This window comes from Poromitra crassiceps (assembly GCF_964638095.1).
Source record: "Poromitra crassiceps genome assembly, chromosome: 8".
Lineage (NCBI taxonomy): Eukaryota > Metazoa > Chordata > Actinopteri > Beryciformes > Melamphaidae > Poromitra > Poromitra crassiceps.
This window is the reverse complement of record NC_139629.1, coordinates 34568684-34590422: the sequence shown is the minus strand read 5'-3', so window position 1 is coordinate 34590422 and position 21739 is coordinate 34568684. Positions and strand designations below refer to the sequence as shown.

Genomic DNA, 21739 nt, shown 5'->3' with positions numbered 1-21739 from the left:
TGCCCACAGACACTGTCAAGGTCTGCGTCTCCGTGAGACTAAAGCAGGACATGCATAACGCATGTCTGCCTCCAAAAAGGATATGATTGAGTCCTCCGGGCCAATGAGGCAGTGCAGTTTGCACATGATGCTCCTCCAGCTCAGAACAACAAGCGCTGAATCAGAGATGCTGGGCGGACACTGTGCACGGCGTAATGGGCAGTGTTGCGGGTAACATTACAAAAGTAACATATTAAATGTAATATATTACTTTTAGCAGTAACTCAGTAATATAACTTATTACTTATAGGATTTCAGTAATATTATACCAGTTACTTTGTCAAGTAACACAAGTTACAAATTGAGTTTTTTTTTTTTAAATCAAAGCACTTATTTAAAAAAGACAATCATTTCCTAATCAAACTGTGTGTTTTTATACAAATAACCACTATAGATGACAATAACAAAGGAAAAGAATAACATTTAGAATTTTGGATTGTTTACACCGACTTCAAGACGGTTGAAATTATTTTTCGGGATGGTTCCGGGGCGGCGATGTCATTCTGCTGCTGCTGTTGCTTTGGTAAAAGTAATGCAAAAAGTAGTGTAATAATAACAAGTAACGAGTTACTCTACACAGACAGTAATATTGTAAAGTAACGTATTACTTTCAAATGAAAGTAACTAGTAATATGTAGTATATTACATTTTGAAAGTAACTTGCCCAACACTGGTAATGGGAGAGCTGAGAAGCGTCAGTCCAGGAGGCTGACATGCTCCTCCGTGCATATTCCACCACACAGATTAGCCTCTTTGCTGCCGTGCTCCTCTTTGAAAGGGAATTGACTTAACGAGGCTCCATCTGACAGACGTGTTTAACACATCAACAGCCACAGTGAAACACAGACTCAGAAGAAAACGAGAGTAAATTGGTATTTTGATCTAAAAAAAAAAGGCAGCAGTATGTTAACAAGTATTTGCAAACAAAACAGCCACATTGCTACAACTCAAACATATGCAGCATGCATAATGCGAACAAATTGACTCCCATGGACAGTGTTTTACATTCATTCAAGCTCTGCACTTTGCTGCCTGGAATAAGTAGCAGCCAATTTGGTGCCTGATTTAGCCGGGGTGTCCTTGTGGCAGAAGGGAAGTTGGCGAGACTGCAGGAGGCCAGTTAGGAGCTGTAGGTAGAGCAGGTATACTGTAGCAGTTAGGAGCTGTAGGTACTGGTATACTGTAGCTTGTCTGTGCTCCAACACTGCTACAGAGACACGCAGTGAGCACAGTATAGGAGCACCGCTGTGCTGCAGCTGACCACAGCCAAGGGAGGGAGGAGGGGAGGAGGATCAGTAGCAGTCTCTCTCTCTGCAATGACTGTTTGTAGGTTTGGCAGTGTTTTTGCAGTACAGTTCACCTGTGCCCCAGTGTAGCAGCATAGATCGATTTATTTTTTTGTTAATTATTATAGATTTACAATGAATAGAATAATGAAAGTCACATTTGCCTTCTGGGCTGTGATCTATTGACGTTGCTCTAACATTGTGCTGGTTTAAAAACAGGTTCCAGCACACCCTATTCTTCAGCAACATACCCCCACACATCCCTCCGTCTCAACAGGGATATGCTCCACCTAGTGTCCTCTAGAGAGAGAGTGGCGTCAGCGGAGGACCAAAATGCGAGACTCATTAGCCAATGAACAGCCAGGAATGGGTCTCGTGCGATAATGTACAATTTGATTCAAGGGGGGAAAAACCCTTTCAGAGTACACACACAAACTGTCTATTTTGCTGCTACTCGACAGTGCTGCTTAATCCAGGACCTTACTTCCTGGAACTCTTGAGAGTAAAAACCTGGTCCATTGGAGTGAATGGAGATGTCGGGACTCTTCTATCTACAAGGTTCTGGCTCCACCCCCACACATCCCTCCCTCTCAACAGGGATATGCTCCAGGGTGACAGCGTTTGTCAAACATCCCAACACACTGAGGTGCAGTGACATGGAGAATTTGACTGGCTTGTCAGTCACCAGTTGAAATGGCCAAAGGCAGCTATTTTCACCCCACAAGAGATGATTCTTGCACTGCCACATAAAAAAAAAATCTATTTGCATAAACCAGTGTTTCCCCTACCATTCTACAGGCCTGGCGGGCCCGCCAGGCCAACAGCGCCCCCCGCCAGGCCAGATTTATTTTTGCAAAAAAAACAAACATCCCCTGCTCTCCCCAAAATTTCAATAAACCTTTATGGCATATTATTACAATACAACAATACTGGTGTTGACAATGGACAGTGATAGAAGATGCCAAATCATGCAAAACAATAAACATTTTGCCTTTAGGAGCATTGTGCCAGCGTGCGGCGCTGTTCCAAAACGTGTCCACGTGTCGTTGCCTGGGAAACGCACATCCCATAATACAACTGTTCGCATCGCATCCCATAATAGTATGATGATACTTGGGATGCCATTGCCAACATAGATGCGAACAGGTTAGCTAAAAGTTTAGCGTCGCCAGCGAGGGCCCCCACCGTTGCGGTTGCGGTACGTTTCAAAATCCCTCAAGGCCTGAAGATTTTTCTAGGGGAAACACTGAACCATATAACACCTTTAAGCATAGGAGGGTGTTGGCTAATAGCCTATGGCAAATATGTGAAGATTTTAGTGACGTATAATGTATACATGTGATTTAAAAAGAGGAAGCAACAGAAATGTCTTTATCATGCCATTTTCCCCCATTGCAGCCAAGGGCATCATGAGCCAAATTCCAGTCAGTCAGTCAGTCAGTCAGTCAGTCAGTCAGTCACATAACACTTAGTGAGATGTCGCTTCATCATATGGCCTCTAGAGGGCATTTTTGACTGTGCGATGCAGTGTTTCCCATACAGAAAGTTGCTCAGCGTAAAAAAGATTGATACAAATCGATCTGTAATGCGCCTGATGTCGCATCACCTTATTTCTGTACTTTGGTGATGTACAGATCAGCATTGAACTCCATCTACAGAGTTGACACCAAAGCTGGAGTGATAATGTACCTGATGACATCTTCTGGCCCAAAGCTAGGAAGTGACTGAATGTGTTTGTGAATGGAACTGAACACATCGTGTGCCGTGTGTCTGTACAGGATCTGTGCTTGTTCTAAAACACATTCTATTGCGAACAAAAGTACAGCTGCTCAAACCCACCATTATTATTTATTTATGGTTGATTAATTTGATAGGGACAGATACATAGACAAACTGACAACAGCTATCCAATGCAAGTGTCATCATGTTTATAGCAGATGCTAATTTGCACCACCCGTCCCTAGGGTGGGCTTTTGGGAAAATAAGATATTAAAATTGTGAGATAAAAACAAGGTAAATTACAAGATACTATACAGTAGGGCGTAAGGTAAAAATAAATAAAATAAATACAAGAAGATATATACATGTATACCATAAAATATACATTTAGTTGTAAGAGCGACACAAAACGAGACATGAGTACAAGTTGCACTTGTCAGATTGACACATTGTATATTCAACAGTGTTTTGCCTGAAGGCATCTGCAGCCAGTCGCTTCATGCACATTAGATCTAGATGTTCCCACTGACCCAAATGGCATCCTGCCCTCTACAGGACATCTCCTGCATGAATTCATCAACCCTGGGGAATTGGGACTGATACAGTCAATCAGCATAAAAAGTGTCTCCACATTTGAAGTTATAGCATGAAATACATTATTGGATGTCAGAACATCTGGGTCCATATTTCGCAGAGAACGCCTGCAGCGGTGCCGCGGGGCGTCTGGAGGCGTGTCCAAATCGGTGTGCTAATTCTCCGCAGCACGTTTTTGTACAAATTGATCAAAAGAATATTTCACTTCCCAAATACTTCAGATTTTTACGGATATCATTAGAATGTAAGAACGGACGATTATTATTAGTTGTACAATTATTTCCTTTATTCGATTTTGTTTGACGGTTTCCATCAGCTCTTTTTGCAGAACAATATGAATGGCCTGAGATGATCTTCCATCGTTTTTGGTTTGCCCTTCAAGATTTTACTGGTTAAAACATTTTCCTAAAGTATTCTTAATCACACAATAAGATTATATTTATAAAATAAAAAAGTGTTGTACCTTCTCTCCCAGTCCGTGATAATGGCTTTGTGACAGGAACACAGGGGTGTTGTTTATAGAAGATGTGTTATTGCAGATCTCGAGGCAAATTTCTTTTACTTTTTAACCAAAAATAAAATAACTTTTTGTGTGAATTCACCAACAGAACATGTGTGTCTTGAGACAATATTGATCAGAACCAGACTATTTTAAGTAGCACTGTAGAGGAAGACTACCACCAGGGAGCAGTTGAGAGATTTCAGCAGGTGAAAGGTGTCTTACTACAGTCCTGCATTTCTCAGTGAAACACCATAATCTTATTCATACAAAGCCCTCTTGCAGCAGTAAGTATAAACAGTTTAATTCACAATGTATATAATGTCTCTCCACTTCTCTCCCTCTCTCTCTCATAGATCCCTCAGGTGAGCTATGCCTCCACAGCCCCGGAGCTGAGTGATAACACCCGCTACGACTTCTTCTCCCGCGTGGTGCCCCCGGACACCTACCAGGCCCAGGCCATGGTGGACATTGTCAAAGCCATGCGCTGGAACTACGTCTCCACCGTGGCTTCGGAGGGGAACTACGGAGAGAGCGGTGTCGACGCGTTCATCCAGAAGTCTCGAGAGGACGGTGAGTCTGGAAACATTTCCGCGAGCACCCTGGAGTGGATTTAACTCATGGGAAAATGGCTCTTATTGTCTGGATTTCAGATGAAAATCCTGCAGCATCTGTCCAATAAGTATTTATTAAAAACATCCAATATGCAGCCTTATTATGTACAGTGATCACAGACAAAACGCATTTGCAAAACCAATTTTTCAAGATGCAATGATTCCATTCATTATGCTTAGTGCTGCATTTCGTTTGCCTTGAGAGACGTAGATTGAATGGCAGTTGACACATTACCGTTACGTGTATATGAACAGGAAGAAGCAGCATTTCAATGGTTTGATTAATGAGCTTCACGAGTAAAGCTGGAACACTCTTTGGAAACTAGCCAGTTGAGAGCTATCGTTGCTATAGAGAGGCAAAGTGACCGCCTACTTCCTGCTTCAGCACTGTACCAGAGATTTTCATCCGCCATTTATTTTCCCATACACATTTCGTAAAATGCTTATAAAAACAGATTTACTTGTTCAAACCAAACGGTTCAGATATATTTAGAATCGGGAGAGACCATAGATCATTTCACTCTTGTCTTGTACCACCTATAGCTCTAATATTGGGCCTTACCACAAATTCACAATGTTAAATTTACAAGGTTGCAGACAGAGCAGGAGACGTGCATTCAGTAAACATGTTAATAGAGAGGCAAAGTGACCGCCTACTTCCTGCTTCAGCACTGTACCAGAGATTTTCATCCGCCATTTATTTCCCATAGACATTTCATAAAATGCTTATAAAAATAGATTTACTTGTTCAAACCAAACAGTTCAGATATATTTAGAATCGGGAGAGACCATAGATCATTTCACTCGTGTCTTGTACCACCTATAGCTCTAATATTGGGCCTTACCACAAATTCACAATGTTAAATTTACAAGGTTACAGACAGAGCAGGAGACGTGCATTCAGTAAACAACATGTTAATAGAGAGGCAAAGTGACCGCCTACTTCCTGCTTCAGCACTGTACCAGAGATTTTCATCCGCCATTTATTTTCCCATACACATTTCGTAAAATGCGTATAAAAATAGTTTTACTGGTTCAAACCAAATGGTACAGATATATTTAGAAACAGGAGTTTGTGTTAAAATGATATCCCGCTGTGAAACAACTGTTTAAATCCAGTCGACAGCCTGTGCCGAATTTAGGAGAGGAAAGTGGTGCAAGTGGTGCACCGTGATAGTCATATCAAACGCACCCTACTGTAAATTCGGCACCTGGCTATCGAAAAATGCTGGATTTAAATGGTTGTTTCACAGCGGGATATCATTTTAACACCCCCGGACAAGCTACTGACATCCGTACGAGGAATATAATATCTTCAAGTCTGAGATACCACGTCGTAAACGGGTTAAAAAAAACGTTTTCTCCCCACGGTACCTCACAACACGGAGAGCAACGCTGTGTGACCGAGTCCCAGAGCCAGAGGCGAGTGAGAAAATGGGGGCTAGGACCCAGCAGTCGACTCTCCCCGCAGCGGCGTCCCTCTGCTCAAAAGACAGAAAGAGGTAGAATTGAAAGAGTTGGCTCATGGGCAGGTATAATTATTTGAACAATAAAAAGCACAGTCTTCCACAGTGTAACAATAGAGCAGTAAAACAGGACTTGATTTAGAACACAGTATGAGAACACACCATTTTCAATACTATTTAGATCAAACCAGGTTGTCTAAAACACTCAATTAAATAAATCACAGGAGGCAAAACAACACACATGGCCCGCCTACTGTAGTAAAGACTCTGCCCTTTGGATAGCAGCCATCACCATCTGATTACAGTCATTCTACTTATTTGTGCTTGTTGGCACAGAGCTGAAGGCTGTTCATTACTATTCATCTCTGCCTTCCCATCATGCACCTGCCTCTGGTTGATGTGTTGTTGGCAGCTTCATCTTAAACTAAGTAGATAGTGATTTGTATTATAAGGCAAATGAATGGTGAAAAGATTGGGAAGTTAAACCAGGTCAGAGGTCACTACAGAATGAAGGTTCAATGCGGATCAATTGATGTCTAAATGGAAAATAGGAATTCCATTCCACTCATTCATTCATATTTATATTTCAAATTGCTTGTTTACTTCACTCTTGTGCATAGGATGTTTTCAAGTGTGTGTGTGTGTGTGTGTGTGTGTGTGTGTGTGTGTGTGTGTGTGTGTGTGTGTGTGTGTGTGTGCGTGCGCGCGTGCGTGCGTGTTCTTGCTTGTGGGGGTCGGGGTGCACGTTACTAATGCCAGAGGGTGTTTCCATCATCCCTTGAAAATAATGTCATGAAACTGTGAAATTATTATAACAAATTGTGCAGAGCAAGATAATCCACTTTGCCTCATAAATGACAGTGTCGCTTAGAGATGGAAATATTTACTGTATTTTATTTATTTATTTATTTATTTTCTTTACATGGAAGCTGCCGGGTATGATTAGTGGTGAAATCTGCATTCTTCCCCCGAAATCTGAGTTTGCACTACTAAGCCCTTAACCCCCATCTCCAGGGATACGTTCAGCTGCTACACGAGTACATAAGCGAGGAGATGAGGGGATTGAATTTGGGTTTCAAAAGCTTGAGAGAGGGAGAGAGAGAGTGAATGAGAGGGAGAGAGCAAAAGCCCGGAGCAACAGAGGGGTCGGCGTTGTTACAGCGTTGTGGAACACAGTCAGCTCGGCCCCCCCCCGCTCACTCTGACCTCTGACCCCATCCCGGAGCACAATGTAATGACTACCGACGTGTCCAGTGCTTCTCTGTGACACCGCGTCCCTCGTCTCCCTGCCGGCTCGAAGCTGCTGCCCATCATCGGTTGTCATGGAGAGACACCGGCGGCAGCAGATTACTCCCACATAGCCTCCCCATCTCTCTCTCCAGCTGAAGCTGAGCTGGGGAACACTCCGTTTGAAGGGGAACTCAACACACAATCGTTTCGAGGGGGTGGGTGGGTGTCAAATGCATCCCTGATGAATTGCGATGGAACTCATTCCGAATGATGAAATGAGTTTAAATTGTAAATTCAATCATCGCTGTGTTTGTTGGAAGAAAATGAAGATATAGAGAGGAAGACTTGTGCCAGAGGTGGAGATACATCAAATATCCTCGTCTTTCCAACTCTTCACATGGCCTCTTGACAGCTCGTTAGCGCGAGCAGGAGAGAACAGTCTCGCGCAGCCACACCTGTGCTGCAGCCACACCTGTGCTGCAGCCACACCTGTGCTGCAGCCACACCTGTGCTTCACGCTATGCTGCTTTGAGTGTGATTTAAGGAGAGCTTGGTAGCATATCTTCCATCCATGTCGTTTTGAACGAGTTTGCCCTCTTCTTTGACAAAAGTTTAGATGTTGAGTAACATGAAATGGAGTTTATATAAATGACGTTCAGGAACAAGACCACACCTACTGTACCACTCTCCCACTATGCAGTCACCTGTGCCTCACCACAACTGCTCGTTCATGCCCAGACCCACGTACTCTTTCCCGACCCCGTTTCAAGTGAACAGCTCGTTAACTTACGTTGGTGAAAGTTTCGTCAGCTCCGCCGCCCCCACGGCTCTTCCCGCACGAGCCGCCGCCGGTGCTGCAGCTCCGGGGCACCCTACTCTTCTTCCTGCGCTGCTCCACTCCCTCCCCCTCCAACCCCTCCCCCTCCAACCCCTTCACCTCCAACCCCTTCACCTCCAACCCCTCCCCCTCCAACCCCTATCCTAGCATATCATATTTTGTGCACAAGGATACCCGGCGCATTACGCGGCTGGAATGAGAAGGTGTTGTTATGTCATGTTTTCAATGATGGATTTGGAGGGCAAAACTGTACACGTGTGCACTGGATGTTCTGAACATGGCTGGGGGTTATAAGGTCATCAATTATAAAACACTGTGACCAAAAAGAGATGAACACCTTCAGGGTGTCCACTGGTCTAACATCATCAGTGTGTGTAGAGAAGTTCTGTTAGGAAGCAGCTCACAGCTCTGCTCAGTGTCCCACAGGCTTCCTGCATTTTGGACTGAAAGCCAGCGGCGGGGTGTAGAGGACACGACCCTGACGTCCCCGCACGCAGTCTCTCAACACCTCCACGTCACAGCGTCTGTGTCTGTGTGATCCACAGGGACATCTGCCTTCAAGTCCACGTTCACAACATACGCCAATCCCACGCCAAAGCCTCGCAGTCTCAATTCAGCGTCCTTGTTAACAGGCGAGTCGGTTCACGCCACGCCAACGCTGACGCCACGCTGTGCCGCGCCAACGCCACGCCGAACCGATGGATTCAGCTTCTGTTCTATTTTCCACGCGTGCTGCACGCTCATTCCAAGCTGCCAGGCAGGCAGGCAGGCAGTCAATTTGTGAGGTGGTGGGAGGGGCCGGAGCAGCAGCTCCGAGCCCACAGCACTGACGAAGAGAGAGAGACTGCTCCTGGTGTGAGCGGTTAAGCGTCAGATCAGCTTGAGCCTGCCTCAAGCTTCAGGTCTGCATGGCCTTGGCGTATGGTGTGTTTTCGGCCAGTAATGCTGTGTGACACCAACTGATCAAATGTCTGTGAACTGCAGCTGCACACAACATTTACCTTTTGGATTAAGGCATTTTTCTTAGTGATGAACAAAATATCTTTATAGTCATTGGGTCAACATTCAAGTATTATATATTTTTAAAGGTGTGCCCCGAGACTATATTACTCTCTTTCCTGTTCTTTCCTGCTGTATTTAAACTAATGAAATCATATATCATGCCATAATTTTTTGTCGAATATGGAGATGATATGGCTCTAGGGTAATTTATATGTGAATGATATGAATATATACCATCCCTGCATGGCTTGATGGACATTTTCTGAAGCCGAATGTCACAAAGACTAAAGAGATGTCCTTGGGAGGCAAACAAGACAAAGATACACTTCATCCCCTTAACAAGACATACACTGGAGCAGGCGTTACATTTCAAGTGTATCGGCACAACATCTGTCTTTTTGGGCGACATTTTCGACTTCTGTTTTTCAAAAGCTGAAGCGAATTGTGCCCCATCGGGAGCTATAAGGTAAAAGAATGAAAGAACTAGGGGGCACTCGGTAGAGTGCACACCTCCACTAAACCTTTCTACAAATATTTGTGGCGTCATGTGATCCGTTTGGAGGTTTTGTGATTGGCCACGCCCATTTTCACACCCCTTTTGGCCAGTGGGCAAGGAGAGTTAATCAGTTCTTCCTTATTGGCCCACGACCGAGCTTTCTAAAAAGTTCTGTGCTTTTACCTGAATCCATTTGGAAGTTGGATGCCTTTGGTGTGATTGTCCACGCCCGTTGCAATGCCCCTTTTTGGAAAGTTACTCACTTCTACGTTGGCCCGTGACCAACTTTTCGACAAAGTTTTGTGCAAATCCGTTCATAACTTTTTGAGATATGATGCCGACAAACAGACACACAGGTTGTGAAAACATGACCTCCTGGCAACTCCTTCCTCGTGGAGGTGAGGTGACTACCAGCTCTGAGCAGAAACCGTTGAGTTATTGAGACAAGAGCTTTCTCACATTTCTCAGAGAGCAGCTTGTCTGGCAAGAACTGTCAACCACACAAGAGAAATCACTGCTTTATTCACATCCTTACAACATTAAACAATCATTTTGACAAAATCACTGTTGAGTAAAGTCATCCCCTCACAGCTCTTTTGAAACTAAGGTGCAGTCAAATCGCCAAGGAGAAAATGTACATTTCTAGGTGCTGTGTAACAATATTGAATACCTCAATTACTTGCTTAATAGAGAGGCAAAGTGGCCGCCTACTTCCTGCTTCAGCACTGTACCAGAGATTTTCATCCGCCATTTATTTTCCCATACACATTTTGTAAAATGCGTATAAAAATAGTTTTACTGGTTCAAACCAAACGGTACAGATATATTTAGAAACAGGAGAGATCGCATAACATTTCACTGGGACCCAAACGTAAGAAAATATTTTTTCTATGTTGTTTTTTAAGTTTAGGTCCGAGTGAAATGTTCTATGCTCTCACCCGATTATAGCGTTAGCTGAACCGTTTGGTTCAACGAGGTACAACAATTTTATAAGCATTTTACGAAATGTCTATGGGAAAATAAATGGCGGATGAAAATCTCTGGTACAGTGCTAAAGCAGGAAGTGACGTTCCACTTTGCCTCTCTATATATAGACACATATTGACTGTCATCGGAATGATCTATTAAGTATTGTTCGATTCCAATGTTCTTCTCTCCCATTCAGTCGATCGACTGTGCGAGAGAGAGAGCTACTAGCTGGCAGTCCTGTCCAAATCAAAGCCACAGGTATTTGGCTGTTAAATGGGTTCTGCAGCCGTCTGCTCACATAACAAAGCAGCCAGAGATGTGTCTCATTAAGCAGCTGCAGGCCACATACACTCTTACCTACCTTAATGACTCACTGGCCCTGTTTTCACTGTGCTCTTCTGTGCCTTAGCAACAATTGATTTTACAGTTTAATACTGAGGAGGACAAACTTTCACATCCCAAGTTGCGTTCAATAGCTCCAGCATGTATTGCTTAGTAGGGGTGGGGGAAAAAATCCCCCTAAGTACTCACCTAAGTATCGCGATTTTTAATGTCACGATTTTTTGGATCGATCTTTTATTCCAGAATCGATAATCGCAGCAACAACAATTTTTTTTTTTTTTTTTTTTTTTTCTTCTTTTTTTTGGGTGCTTGCAGTCAGGCCACTCACTGAACAGCAGGCCAGGCGCCGCCTACTGGTTTACTAGTGGTTTTATTACTTTATTAGTTAGTCTGAAGTAATAATTACACTTCAGGGTTAAAGTGGGTGCATCTCATTGTAAAATTGGGCTTCAAACGGCCCAAATTTCACGCGCGTTGGCCCATATCGGCCTGGCCTGCTTGGTATCTAATGCCCGGCCTGAATTATGATCCCAGTCCGCCCCTGTTTTTAACTATATCGCCCAGCCCTACTCATGATATATAATATACAGTCTCTAGTGTATGATTCAACTTTTCCCATGTTCTAATCTAGTGTAAAAAAGCAAACAAACTGAAAAAATAAAAGAAAAAAATAAACAAAAATCGCAATAAATCGTAATATCGAATCGCAATAATCGTAGAATCGCAATACTTAAGAATCGCAATATAAATCGAATCGGCACCCAAGAATCGTGATAGTATCGAATCGGGAGATAAGGGAATCGCCACAGCCCTATTGCTTAGTTCAACATACCACTTTTGATGTTAAAGCAGCTACGAGCAAGATTTTCGATTGTTATTAAACAGTATAATTACAATATTGATGCATCACATCTTACCTATAATAGTAGCTGAGACCAAAGCCGTGTGAATCGGAGATTGCTCCCTTAAGTCTGTGTCTGTCTAAACTCGCGTCAACAGGGGTCTCTCTCTCTCTCTCTCTCTCTCCTTACCGCCGGACCGGATAAACCCGGAAGTGAAACGCAGCTACCTGCCTTCCCCCGTTTGCGCTGCCTAGCAACATACCATAAACAAGGAGAACGCCATGCATACTCTCGCGAACATCTCTCGTTATATTCTAACAGGTTTTTTGGAAGTTATTTTGTGGTTATGGCCGAAGTGGCTGCTGCAAACCGTTTCATTTCACTTCCTGATCTGCCCTGGCCACAGAGAGACTAACACTGGCTGATTCACTCGGGGTTCAAGCGAGACTACTCTGCGTTGGTCTCGTCTACTATTAGAGGTAAGATGTGATGCATTGATATTAAATTTAGACTGTTTAATAACAATCGAAAATCTTGCTCGTAGCTGCTTTAAAGTAGGTCGAAAATATGTTTTAATAGTATTTAATATTAGCAGATTGATTGCAACGACCATGATCCACAGCTCGGAAATGATAGCTGCTCTATTCATATTGTAAGCATTCATCTGTATTAATTGAAGTCCCTTCTTTTGTTTGTTAACATTCAAATAAAGGATACGTAGACAGATAATATCTGGGGGCATTCAGATTCAGAAGGTCTGAGAGCAAATCAGTGGACTGTTGGTGTGTCATTCATTTTGTAGACAAAGCTCGTGATGGCTTATAACCTCATTCAGCTATCTGTTAAATGAGAGTTTTGTCCTCGAGGAGGAAATTCATTTTCACAGCCAGCCAGCCAGATACATCCATACAAGAACATTGTGGCTAGGCTAATGCTAGCATTATGGATAAGCAGATTGCTTTGTTGACCCTCCGTATGCTTCTGAACTGCAAACTTCGACACGCTGCACTGCAGGAGATTATGTGCTGAGATGATCCACTTATATTTCTGCCCTTCAGTCACTTAGAGAGATTGCAGGGCTCGTTTCAAGCTCATAAAGGAATATGATGATATTTTCCCCACGGCGCTGGCCACAGGCCAGGCCGGGGTCAGAAGACGCCAAAGTCAGGACACTCACCACTCGCTCAGTCACACACTCAGTCACTCATGGACGTTTGGCAGAGATGGGAAGTAATGAAGTACAAATACTCTGTTACTGTACGTAAGTAGGATGTTTGGCCCACATCACTGCCTGCACAGTTGGTATTTGCGCTTGTTTAAAACTTTGGGTTACTTTCCCTCACTGGGAATGAGGAAATGAAATGTATGCATTACTTCAGCACTGGCCCGCAGCATCTACATAGTTTTATGGTAGCTGTAGTGTAGGCCAAAAATAAATAAATAAATCACCCATAATGTGACAAAATAGAAAAGAAAAAAATCTAATGTCACTGTTCTGTAGCCATTTAGCTCTACTCTGTGTGCATAAAATGAATTATTCTGTATATTATCTCTGGCATTCTGCAGACTGTGGACTCCTACTACAACTTACTGTTATAGTAATTGCTGTCATGATTTGTGTGCGCGAGTGTGTGTGTGTGTGTGTGTGTGCATGCGTGCGCGTCTACTGTATGTGTGTATGTGTGCGTGTGTGTGTGTACAGTATGTGTGCGTGCGTCTGCATCTGTGTGTGAGATGTGAGATTACGCAAGATCCTGCTGACAAGATAATCTGATATCATTAATTTTGATCCTAGCTCACTGGCATTTCAAGTGGAACCAGCAGTAAACTGAACGCTCACGCAGTATTTGGTCGGACCACCTCGACTTGAGAACAGCCTATATAGTAAGTGTGCAGAGTAACTGTGGAGCGAAAACAGTGCGACACCGCTGCCGTCATAGAGTCTCAGAGGAGGCTGCAAATAACCTTTTGCAAGTGCGTCTGTGACTCTGTGTGAGAGTCAAGAGTGAACTCTGGGCTGAAAAGAATAAGAACAACAATTCAGACAACAGAGGGGAGCGGGTGGCAGAGTGCACCTGCTTTTTAATAACTGCTTTGTCTCTCATATACAGACCCTACAAATGCAGTTGAAAACAGTTATAATACCCTTCTCATTATGTCTCATTATGTCAGCACCAGTGGCTCCTGCATTACATTACTGGCTTTCCTTGGGAAGCTAAGCAGGTCTGGCCTAGGATACTCCTGGGATGGGAGACTGGTGCTGGAAGTGGTGTTGGAGGACCAGTAGGAGGTGCTCTTCTCCTCTGGTCTGATGAATAATCTGTCCTGTGAGTGAGCACCGTCCTTCAGAGATGAGACGTTAAAACCGAGGTCCTGACTCTCTGTGGTCATTAAAGATCCCATCGGCACTCTTCGCTAGAGTAGGGGTGTAACCCCGGTGCCCTGAGGAGTGTAACCCCGGTGCCCTGAGGAGTGTAACCCCGGGGCCCTGAGGAGTGTAACCCCGGGGCCCTGAGGAGTGTAACCCCGGTGTCCTGGCTAAATTCCCACACAGGCCTTCCTTCAATCATGGCCACCTAATCATCCCGCGTTACTTAATTGGCACATTCAGTCGTCTACTCTCCACTGTGAGAGCTGATGTGTGGTGAGCATTCTGGCGCAAACTGGCTGCCGTGCATCACCCAGGTGGGTGCTACTGCTACACATCGGTGGTGGATGAGTTGAGTTCCCTCCCCTGATATGTAAAGCCCCTCCCCCTCCCTCCCCTGATATGTGAAACCCCTCCCCCTCCCTCCCCTGATATGTGAAGCCCCTCCCCCCCCTCCCCTGATATGTGAAGCGCTTTGAGTGTCTAGAAAGGCGCTATATAAATCCACTCAATGATACAGTTCTGAAGAATGCAGTTGATGAGAGAATCATACATTGTCATGTCTTTCTCACATTGTGCTGATAATCCAGATGGTGTTTCTGATGAGGACGTCAGAGAGGTGTTCATGTAAGTTACCGGCACTTTCAGTCACGGCCCACTCTGTGTAGAGCAGTGATACTCAACTTGCGGCCCGTGGGCCGGGCGCCCCCTGTGTGGCCCGCGATGGAATTGCACAAAAAAAAAAAAAAAAAAAAAAAAACTTTTACAGTGCACCTGAAAGCAACATGCAAGATACCCGCTAAATAAGTGTCCAAATGTTCATGTCATTCTGGCCAATACTCCACTTCTGTTATAGCATTTCAGTCTGGAATATGCAATATGTAAGGGATAATGTATAGTGAGCCGGTGATTACTGGCGAAATAATGACCGACAGGTGAATGATTGAGCCCGACGCGCAGCGGAGGGCTTAATGATTCACCTGAAGGTCATTATTTCCAGTAATCACCGGCTCACTATACATTATCCCGCTTAGAACACGGCCTACAACTAAATCATTCAATAATCTGACAAAAATAATTATTCAAATAGATTTTTTAATAGCGTTTTCAACGACAAAGCGGTTTTATTCGTAATTGGCACACAAGACACCACAGCTGCAACTGGTTGGCCTAATTAGTAGTGTAGCCTACGTTAAATCGTGAGTGTTGACACAGCTGGATTAATCAGTATAACCAGCAGCAGAGCAGCGGTCGGTTGTCGAGAAATAATGACCGGTGAATCTTGTTGATTGACCAATCAGAATCGAGTATTCAAGAGAGCCGTGTTCTAACTTTAAATAATCTATGATTTAGTTGCTAAATTGTCAAATACACTTATGTATGTACTTAACCTAACTAACTATCCGGTGTGCACAACATTGTCAGAGTAAACTCCGGCTGACACCCCAAAAACCTACAATCCGCTACAGAAAAATTTATATTGTTTGTTTATTAACTGGCCCCTGGCCTTCTATCATTTCGCGAAAGAGGCCCCCGGGCAAAGCAAGTTGAGTATCCCTGCTTTAGAGGACTCCTTTGTGTCCATGTTGTTGAATGACTGACTTTCAGTTGTTCAGTCTCTCCACACTTAATGCATGGTAGGTTTGTAATCTTTGAATTTGAGTTACAGTCTATTTACAAAGCTGTCCCTCTGCAGTGACAAATAAAAGAGGATAATATTGACGCCGTTATCTAAGCTGTTCAGCTTCGGCATAATACGATTAGATGATTTTCAAGTAAAATCGTAATCTACATAATCTTCAGATAAAGCTTTCACTGGATTCCTCTCGGAGTACTTTCTTGGTGCTGCCATGAAATCAGCACTCTCAGTGTGTCTCTTGGCTGAGAAATAATTTCATTCACTGTGAAAACATAAGCCTAACTCTTTTTGGAGGTGTCTAGTTTGCAGGAGGAGGTCTATTGAAATTCACATATTCTTCATTTTTAGCCTAGATGTGCGAGATTTGCAATCTGCTCATCAAAGAGGAAAGGGGATTGTTGCTGCGTGCTTGAGAAAGTCTTTTCAGGGGGTCTCGCCACCTGACGTGTTGCTGTGACGTCAGGTGGACATCAGCTGTCTTCCAACGTCTGGATGACGTGGAGCACCTTCAGTCACAGGTGATCTCACCCATGAAGTGGTACATTTAAGCAATATAGCATGAGAGCCAGTGTGTTGTGGCAAATATATCTATATATGCCACAACACACGCAGCTCGAGTGCTATATTGCTTTTATAAAACGGTTTCCAAGTATGATAATATAATAATAATAATAATACTATAAGTCCGACTGGCATGGCATTCTGGTAGAGTCAGTTGAAACACTACTGTAAGGCGGGACCGCGAGAACGTGCGGGTGATTTGATTGGATCGTTCTGGAGACTGAAGTTGACATTGGCCAATCCTGGCGCTTGCTGAGAAGCTGAGAGCTTTCTGCAAAGCCCGACACCAACTAACGTTACGTCTTATTTAGAAATGCGGGGTTAATAGCCTTTTTTTGAAGACATTAGCCCGCGTCTATTCTTGTACAAAACATAATTTTCTGCGAAGTATTAGTAAAGTTATAAGCGAAGATCGATTCACAAGGAATCCTCCTTGTTGCCATGGTGATTTCAATAAACCAGCAGTTCGGCCATTAAAGGGACAGCTCACCCTAAAATCCAAAATACGTATTTTTCATCTCACCTGTAGTTGCTATTTCTCATCTATATCGTTTTGGGATAGTTGCCTGAGTTTTGGAGATATCGGCTGCAGAGATGTCTGCCTTCTCTCGAATACAATGAAACTGGATGGCACTCGGCTTGTGGTGCTTAAAGTGCCAAAGAAATACATTTGAAATGTCTCTTTCCAGAAATCATGACCCGGTTACTCAAGATAATGCACAGACTCTGTTATGAGCAGTTTCATGTAGGAACTATTTTCTTTGGCAGTCTCGTGTAGGGACTAGCTAGCAGCGAGCGGCTGTAGTTCGGTCAAAAGAAAATAGTTCCTCCACAAAACTGCTCATAACAAGGTGTGTGGATTATCATGAGTAACCGAGTAACCAAAACTCAGGCAACTAACACAAAGCGCTATAGATGGATAAACAGCACTACAGGTGAGAGGAAAAATATGTATTTTGGATTTTAGGGTGAGCTGTTCCTTTAATATAAAAACAATACATCCATTTAAAAATCACCGTGTGACTTCATTATGTAAGTTCATATCAACATGTTAATGGCTTATATTTTGCACACATTTAAATGTGATTCCCACTGTAAATGGAATTGGAAGCCAAACCAAAAATTGCCAAATGCATCTTTTTCTCTCCCATCGTCACAAGGAGGAAGCTCGCTATTTTATCTTCAAAGGAACAGCAGACTTGCTTGACTTTTCAACAGGCACTTTGTTTTCACTGACACGGTAGCAGGCAGATGTTGGGGGAAATGTGGCTTCTGTTGCCATTTTCATGTTCAGGCACGGCTGCTGCTGTTTGTCTGAAACATAGAAGGAGAACACACTGCTCAACATGATGAACAGAGTATTTCATTCCGTTCCGCACCCGGGAACGATTGCCCCCCTCTCCCCTCTCTCTCCCCCGCTGGTCAGCTTTCACATTACAACATTTCTTCCGCGCTCGGAAAGGGAACAGAGTGCACTTGCGTCATCAACTATGCCTGCAGTGTATCCTCGCTCCGTGTGTTGTCTATGTGGTTCGGAAACGGTTGGCTTTCACACTCGCAAGTGTTCCGTGCCCCGGGCACGCCAAAGCGCTCCCACCTTTTCAAGTGGCACGGTTCCCTGTTGCGCGCCCGGGCGCGGAACGGAACGAAACGCAACGTTCACTCTCGTCAAATATTCCAAAACCGGGGGTCAATTTGGGGACAAGTGTGCTCGGGAACGGTACCGGGGCGCCAGTGAGAAAGCATCCATAGTCTGTCTCACACACACACACACACACACACACACACACACACACACACACTGAATGTGTTCTATAGAACATCACCAATGCGTTTCTTCTAATGACCATGTGCAGTGTCTGTATGTGTCATTCCGCATGTGAAAAGGTTAAGTATGGACTTCCTGGACCTTTAGATCTCATCTCATTCTATAGTCCACTGAACAGTGTGTGGTTCCATATGGGCTTCCCACAACGTTCTCTGCACGAGTCCAATCAGACGTCCCTGATGGAGAAAGACCTGAGGTCATTATACAGCAGCACGCTCATTACCAGGCCTTGCTTTTCGGACCCTTGAAATGCAACAAGGCTATTCTTGATGCACTTCTGTTATTTGCTCCCTCTAGTGGAATCACTAATTACGTCTCTCTCAGAATGTGAAAAGCTGCCCTGTTCTCTAGTGTCCTTATTAAACACTGCCTGCTTCTGTAGAAAACATAGGCTGACACTCGAGGCCATTTTATTTTCTTCTTCTTCTTCTTCTTCTTCTTCTTCTTCTTCTTCTTCTTCTTCTTCTTCTTCTTCACTGCCATCATCATCATCATTGAGTTAGTGGGCTACAAGCTTTGACGAGCAAATGTTAGAAAACAGATTCTCCACATACAGTAGGCCTTCATTTCATATCAAATCTCAAATAAAATAGCAAATATAATATCTCTACGGCAGATATAATATCTGTAAGGCCATCTTTAAATTCATTCAATTTTGCTTTGTTTTCATTGGTTGTTGTTGTGTTTTGGTTTTCACAAGTAAGTACATTGACTTCCGATATTGCCATCTAGGATTAGTGGAGTGGATCATTTCAAATGGTAGTTAAAAGAATTTTGGTCTTTTTCGCACAGCAGACAGCAGCACAGACACATAGCAGACAGCAGCACAGGTCACATAGCAGACAGCAGCACAGGGATGACAGGGAGATTATGCAAATGTTAGCTTGCTGCACCTTTTGTCATGAGAGAAATGTCAAGAAGAAGAAAGATTTAAATAGCCATTAACCACTCAAATGCAAAGGAGAATTCTCTTTCTAACGGTGTTGTATAGGCAATACAAAAACAATACAATACTGTACATCACTCATTATGTACATGCACATTATGAGGCTATAATGATATTATAATTATAGAGACATGTCATTGTAGTCGGCATGGTCACTTTACTTCCTGTTCAAAACCTTAATCTGCCATGGTAAAAAGTAATTACCAAAGAAGTGACAATGTAATTCAACAAATCTGGTATTGGCATTATGAAAATGAGTCATTTGAATTGCATTGTCTGTGCAATGTGGACAAGCCAAGCTAAATTTTGCTCTGCTCTTATTGTGATGACATTTTGAGAAAGAAAGAAAGAAAGAAAGAAAGAAAGAAAGAAAGAAAGAAAGAAAGAAAGAAAGAAAAAAAGAGGCATGGTGGGCTACGGTGGCGCAGTGGTAGCGCTGTTGCCTCACAGCAAGAAGGTCCTGGGTTCAATTCCCGCCTGGGACGCTGTTGGGCGCTGAGGGTGTGTCCCCATTCCCATGTCCTCAGAGCCTACGGCCCAGGTGGGGTCGTCAAAAAGAGCCTTTCTGTGTTGTTTGCATGTTCTCCCGGTGCTCCCCTGGGGTTTCCTCCAGATAGGACCCCACCCGCAAAAAGAAAAAGAAAGAAAGAAAGAAAGAAAGAACTAATAAAATCCACAAGTCGGTGTGTGCATCTCCCCTAGGATCAAAATCTCAAACCTAGGAAATCCCTCTCAGGATGCTGACAGCTGCTGCTCCAGCCAGGCCTCATTGAGCACAGATGATGGCTGTGCAGGGCTTGTGAGGGTTAAACAAGACATTAGGTGAATTGACTTTGACAGTGCATCCACCTATATCCTCGCTGTTTCCCCCTTTTCCCAGCATGCACCAGCCTGCATTATTCATACCACAGTATGGCCATCCATCGGCACAAGGCTGCAGCCAGAGCATCAATTGCTCATAGCCTCAAGGATATAGAGTCATTTGTAAAAAGTCTGAGATGTAACTGTGCAGTACATTTCCATGTTATTAGTGTACTTACGGATTTGAATATTAGATATTCATCAGCAAAAGCAGGTGGGGAAATGGATTATGTATGAAGCGGGACAGCACGCTGAACTCAAAACCACCATCGTCGTTTAGTTGACTTGGACTTTGAACCTTTTAACTTTGACTTGGAACATTTCAAGAGTGGAACTTGTGTAAGTTCATGTATCGTTGCCTTTTCCCCCCAGACACTAACACACATTGCACATTCAAATAAGAAAGCTTTCAGTATGGCTTTGAGTCTTTTATGATCACTAACCCATCCAAACATACATACACTATAGAAGTGTTTTTATAAAAGACTACCACTATGTAATTGCTTATTATTTTTTCTTTTTCAATCTATGGAAGTGGAAGTTTCACATACTAGAAACTACGCTCGCTGCGCGGGCTTGCCAGCTCGGGCCGCTACGTGGCCTCGCCCGCCCTGCAGCTCGCACACTGCGCGGGCTCGCATGCGCAGCACGTCAGAAGGGGGAGACAAAAGTCCCGCACTATAGCTTTAATTAGATTCATGTTCTTTTTTATGACTTCATTGACTTCACTTGCATCGTAAACGCTGCTCAATCTGCCCGTAGAGCACTTTTTATTTTCCACTGTTCATTACCTTGTTTGATTAGCAGTTTGCAGCATTTTGCAAATGGTTTCATGTCTTTCCACCTGTCAAATCTACACATCCGAGCATTGCTTTATTTCACTTTCAACCACCTGGAACCTGGCTCGTCAGACAGTTTGAAAACCAATGAAGGGTTTTAGCTGCAGGTGTGCAGGTGTCAAGACTCCAGACTGCGTCACACAACTTCAATTTGCATAATGGGCTTTATCATGTCAGGGAGAGTTGCCAACACTCCATGAAATAATATCCAGAACTTTCTTCTCAGAGTAGAAACACATTTGTAGTAGTGTACAGTAGGCCTATTTGCCCTTTTTATTTTTATTTTTTGCTATTATCAAATATTTGTTCTGCATTTAATAAAATATTGTATTGAAGTTTTCACTGCAGATCATTAGATCGCCTGCAAAATGTGCAAAAAAAAAAAACATTATTTCACACTTGCAGTTAAACAATGAATGCAACATAATATGCTTGGTATTATTAAAGCTGCAATAAGCTACAATTTCTGATCACTCTGGGTGACAGAAACCACGCCTACGACGGAGGCTTGGTCCTTTGTGCGGCCGACACGGGTTTGAATCCGACCCGAGGTCCTTTGCCGCATGTCATCCCCCTCTCTCTCCCCACCTTTCCAGTCTGCCTACGGTCCTATCTAAACAAAATAAAGGTGAAATGCCCCAAAAATAATAATAATAATAAAAAAAAGTGTCAGTGGTTACCCAACTCGCTTTGCCAGAATTCCCAGAATTCTCTCCCACTGCAGGTGTCATTTATTCTTGTAAATATTTGAGCTTAAAAGC

The 21739-nt window shown here is 43.5% G+C and overlaps 1 protein-coding gene across 1 annotated transcript in view; it reads left to right on the top strand.

The window, feature by feature from the left end:
- Nucleotides 1-4598: 4598 nt before the first annotated feature.
- The window catches only part of LOC310781718 (metabotropic glutamate receptor 4-like), a gene marked incomplete at both ends in the record, with an annotated part of 84846 nt that continues 67705 nt past the window's right edge, over nucleotides 4599-21739 (top strand). The window contains one exon of the mRNA XM_083642330.1: nucleotides 4599-4710. Coding sequence (XP_083498456.1) covers nucleotides 4599-4710 — 112 coding nt within the window. The remainder of the gene's footprint in view (nucleotides 4711-21739) is intronic.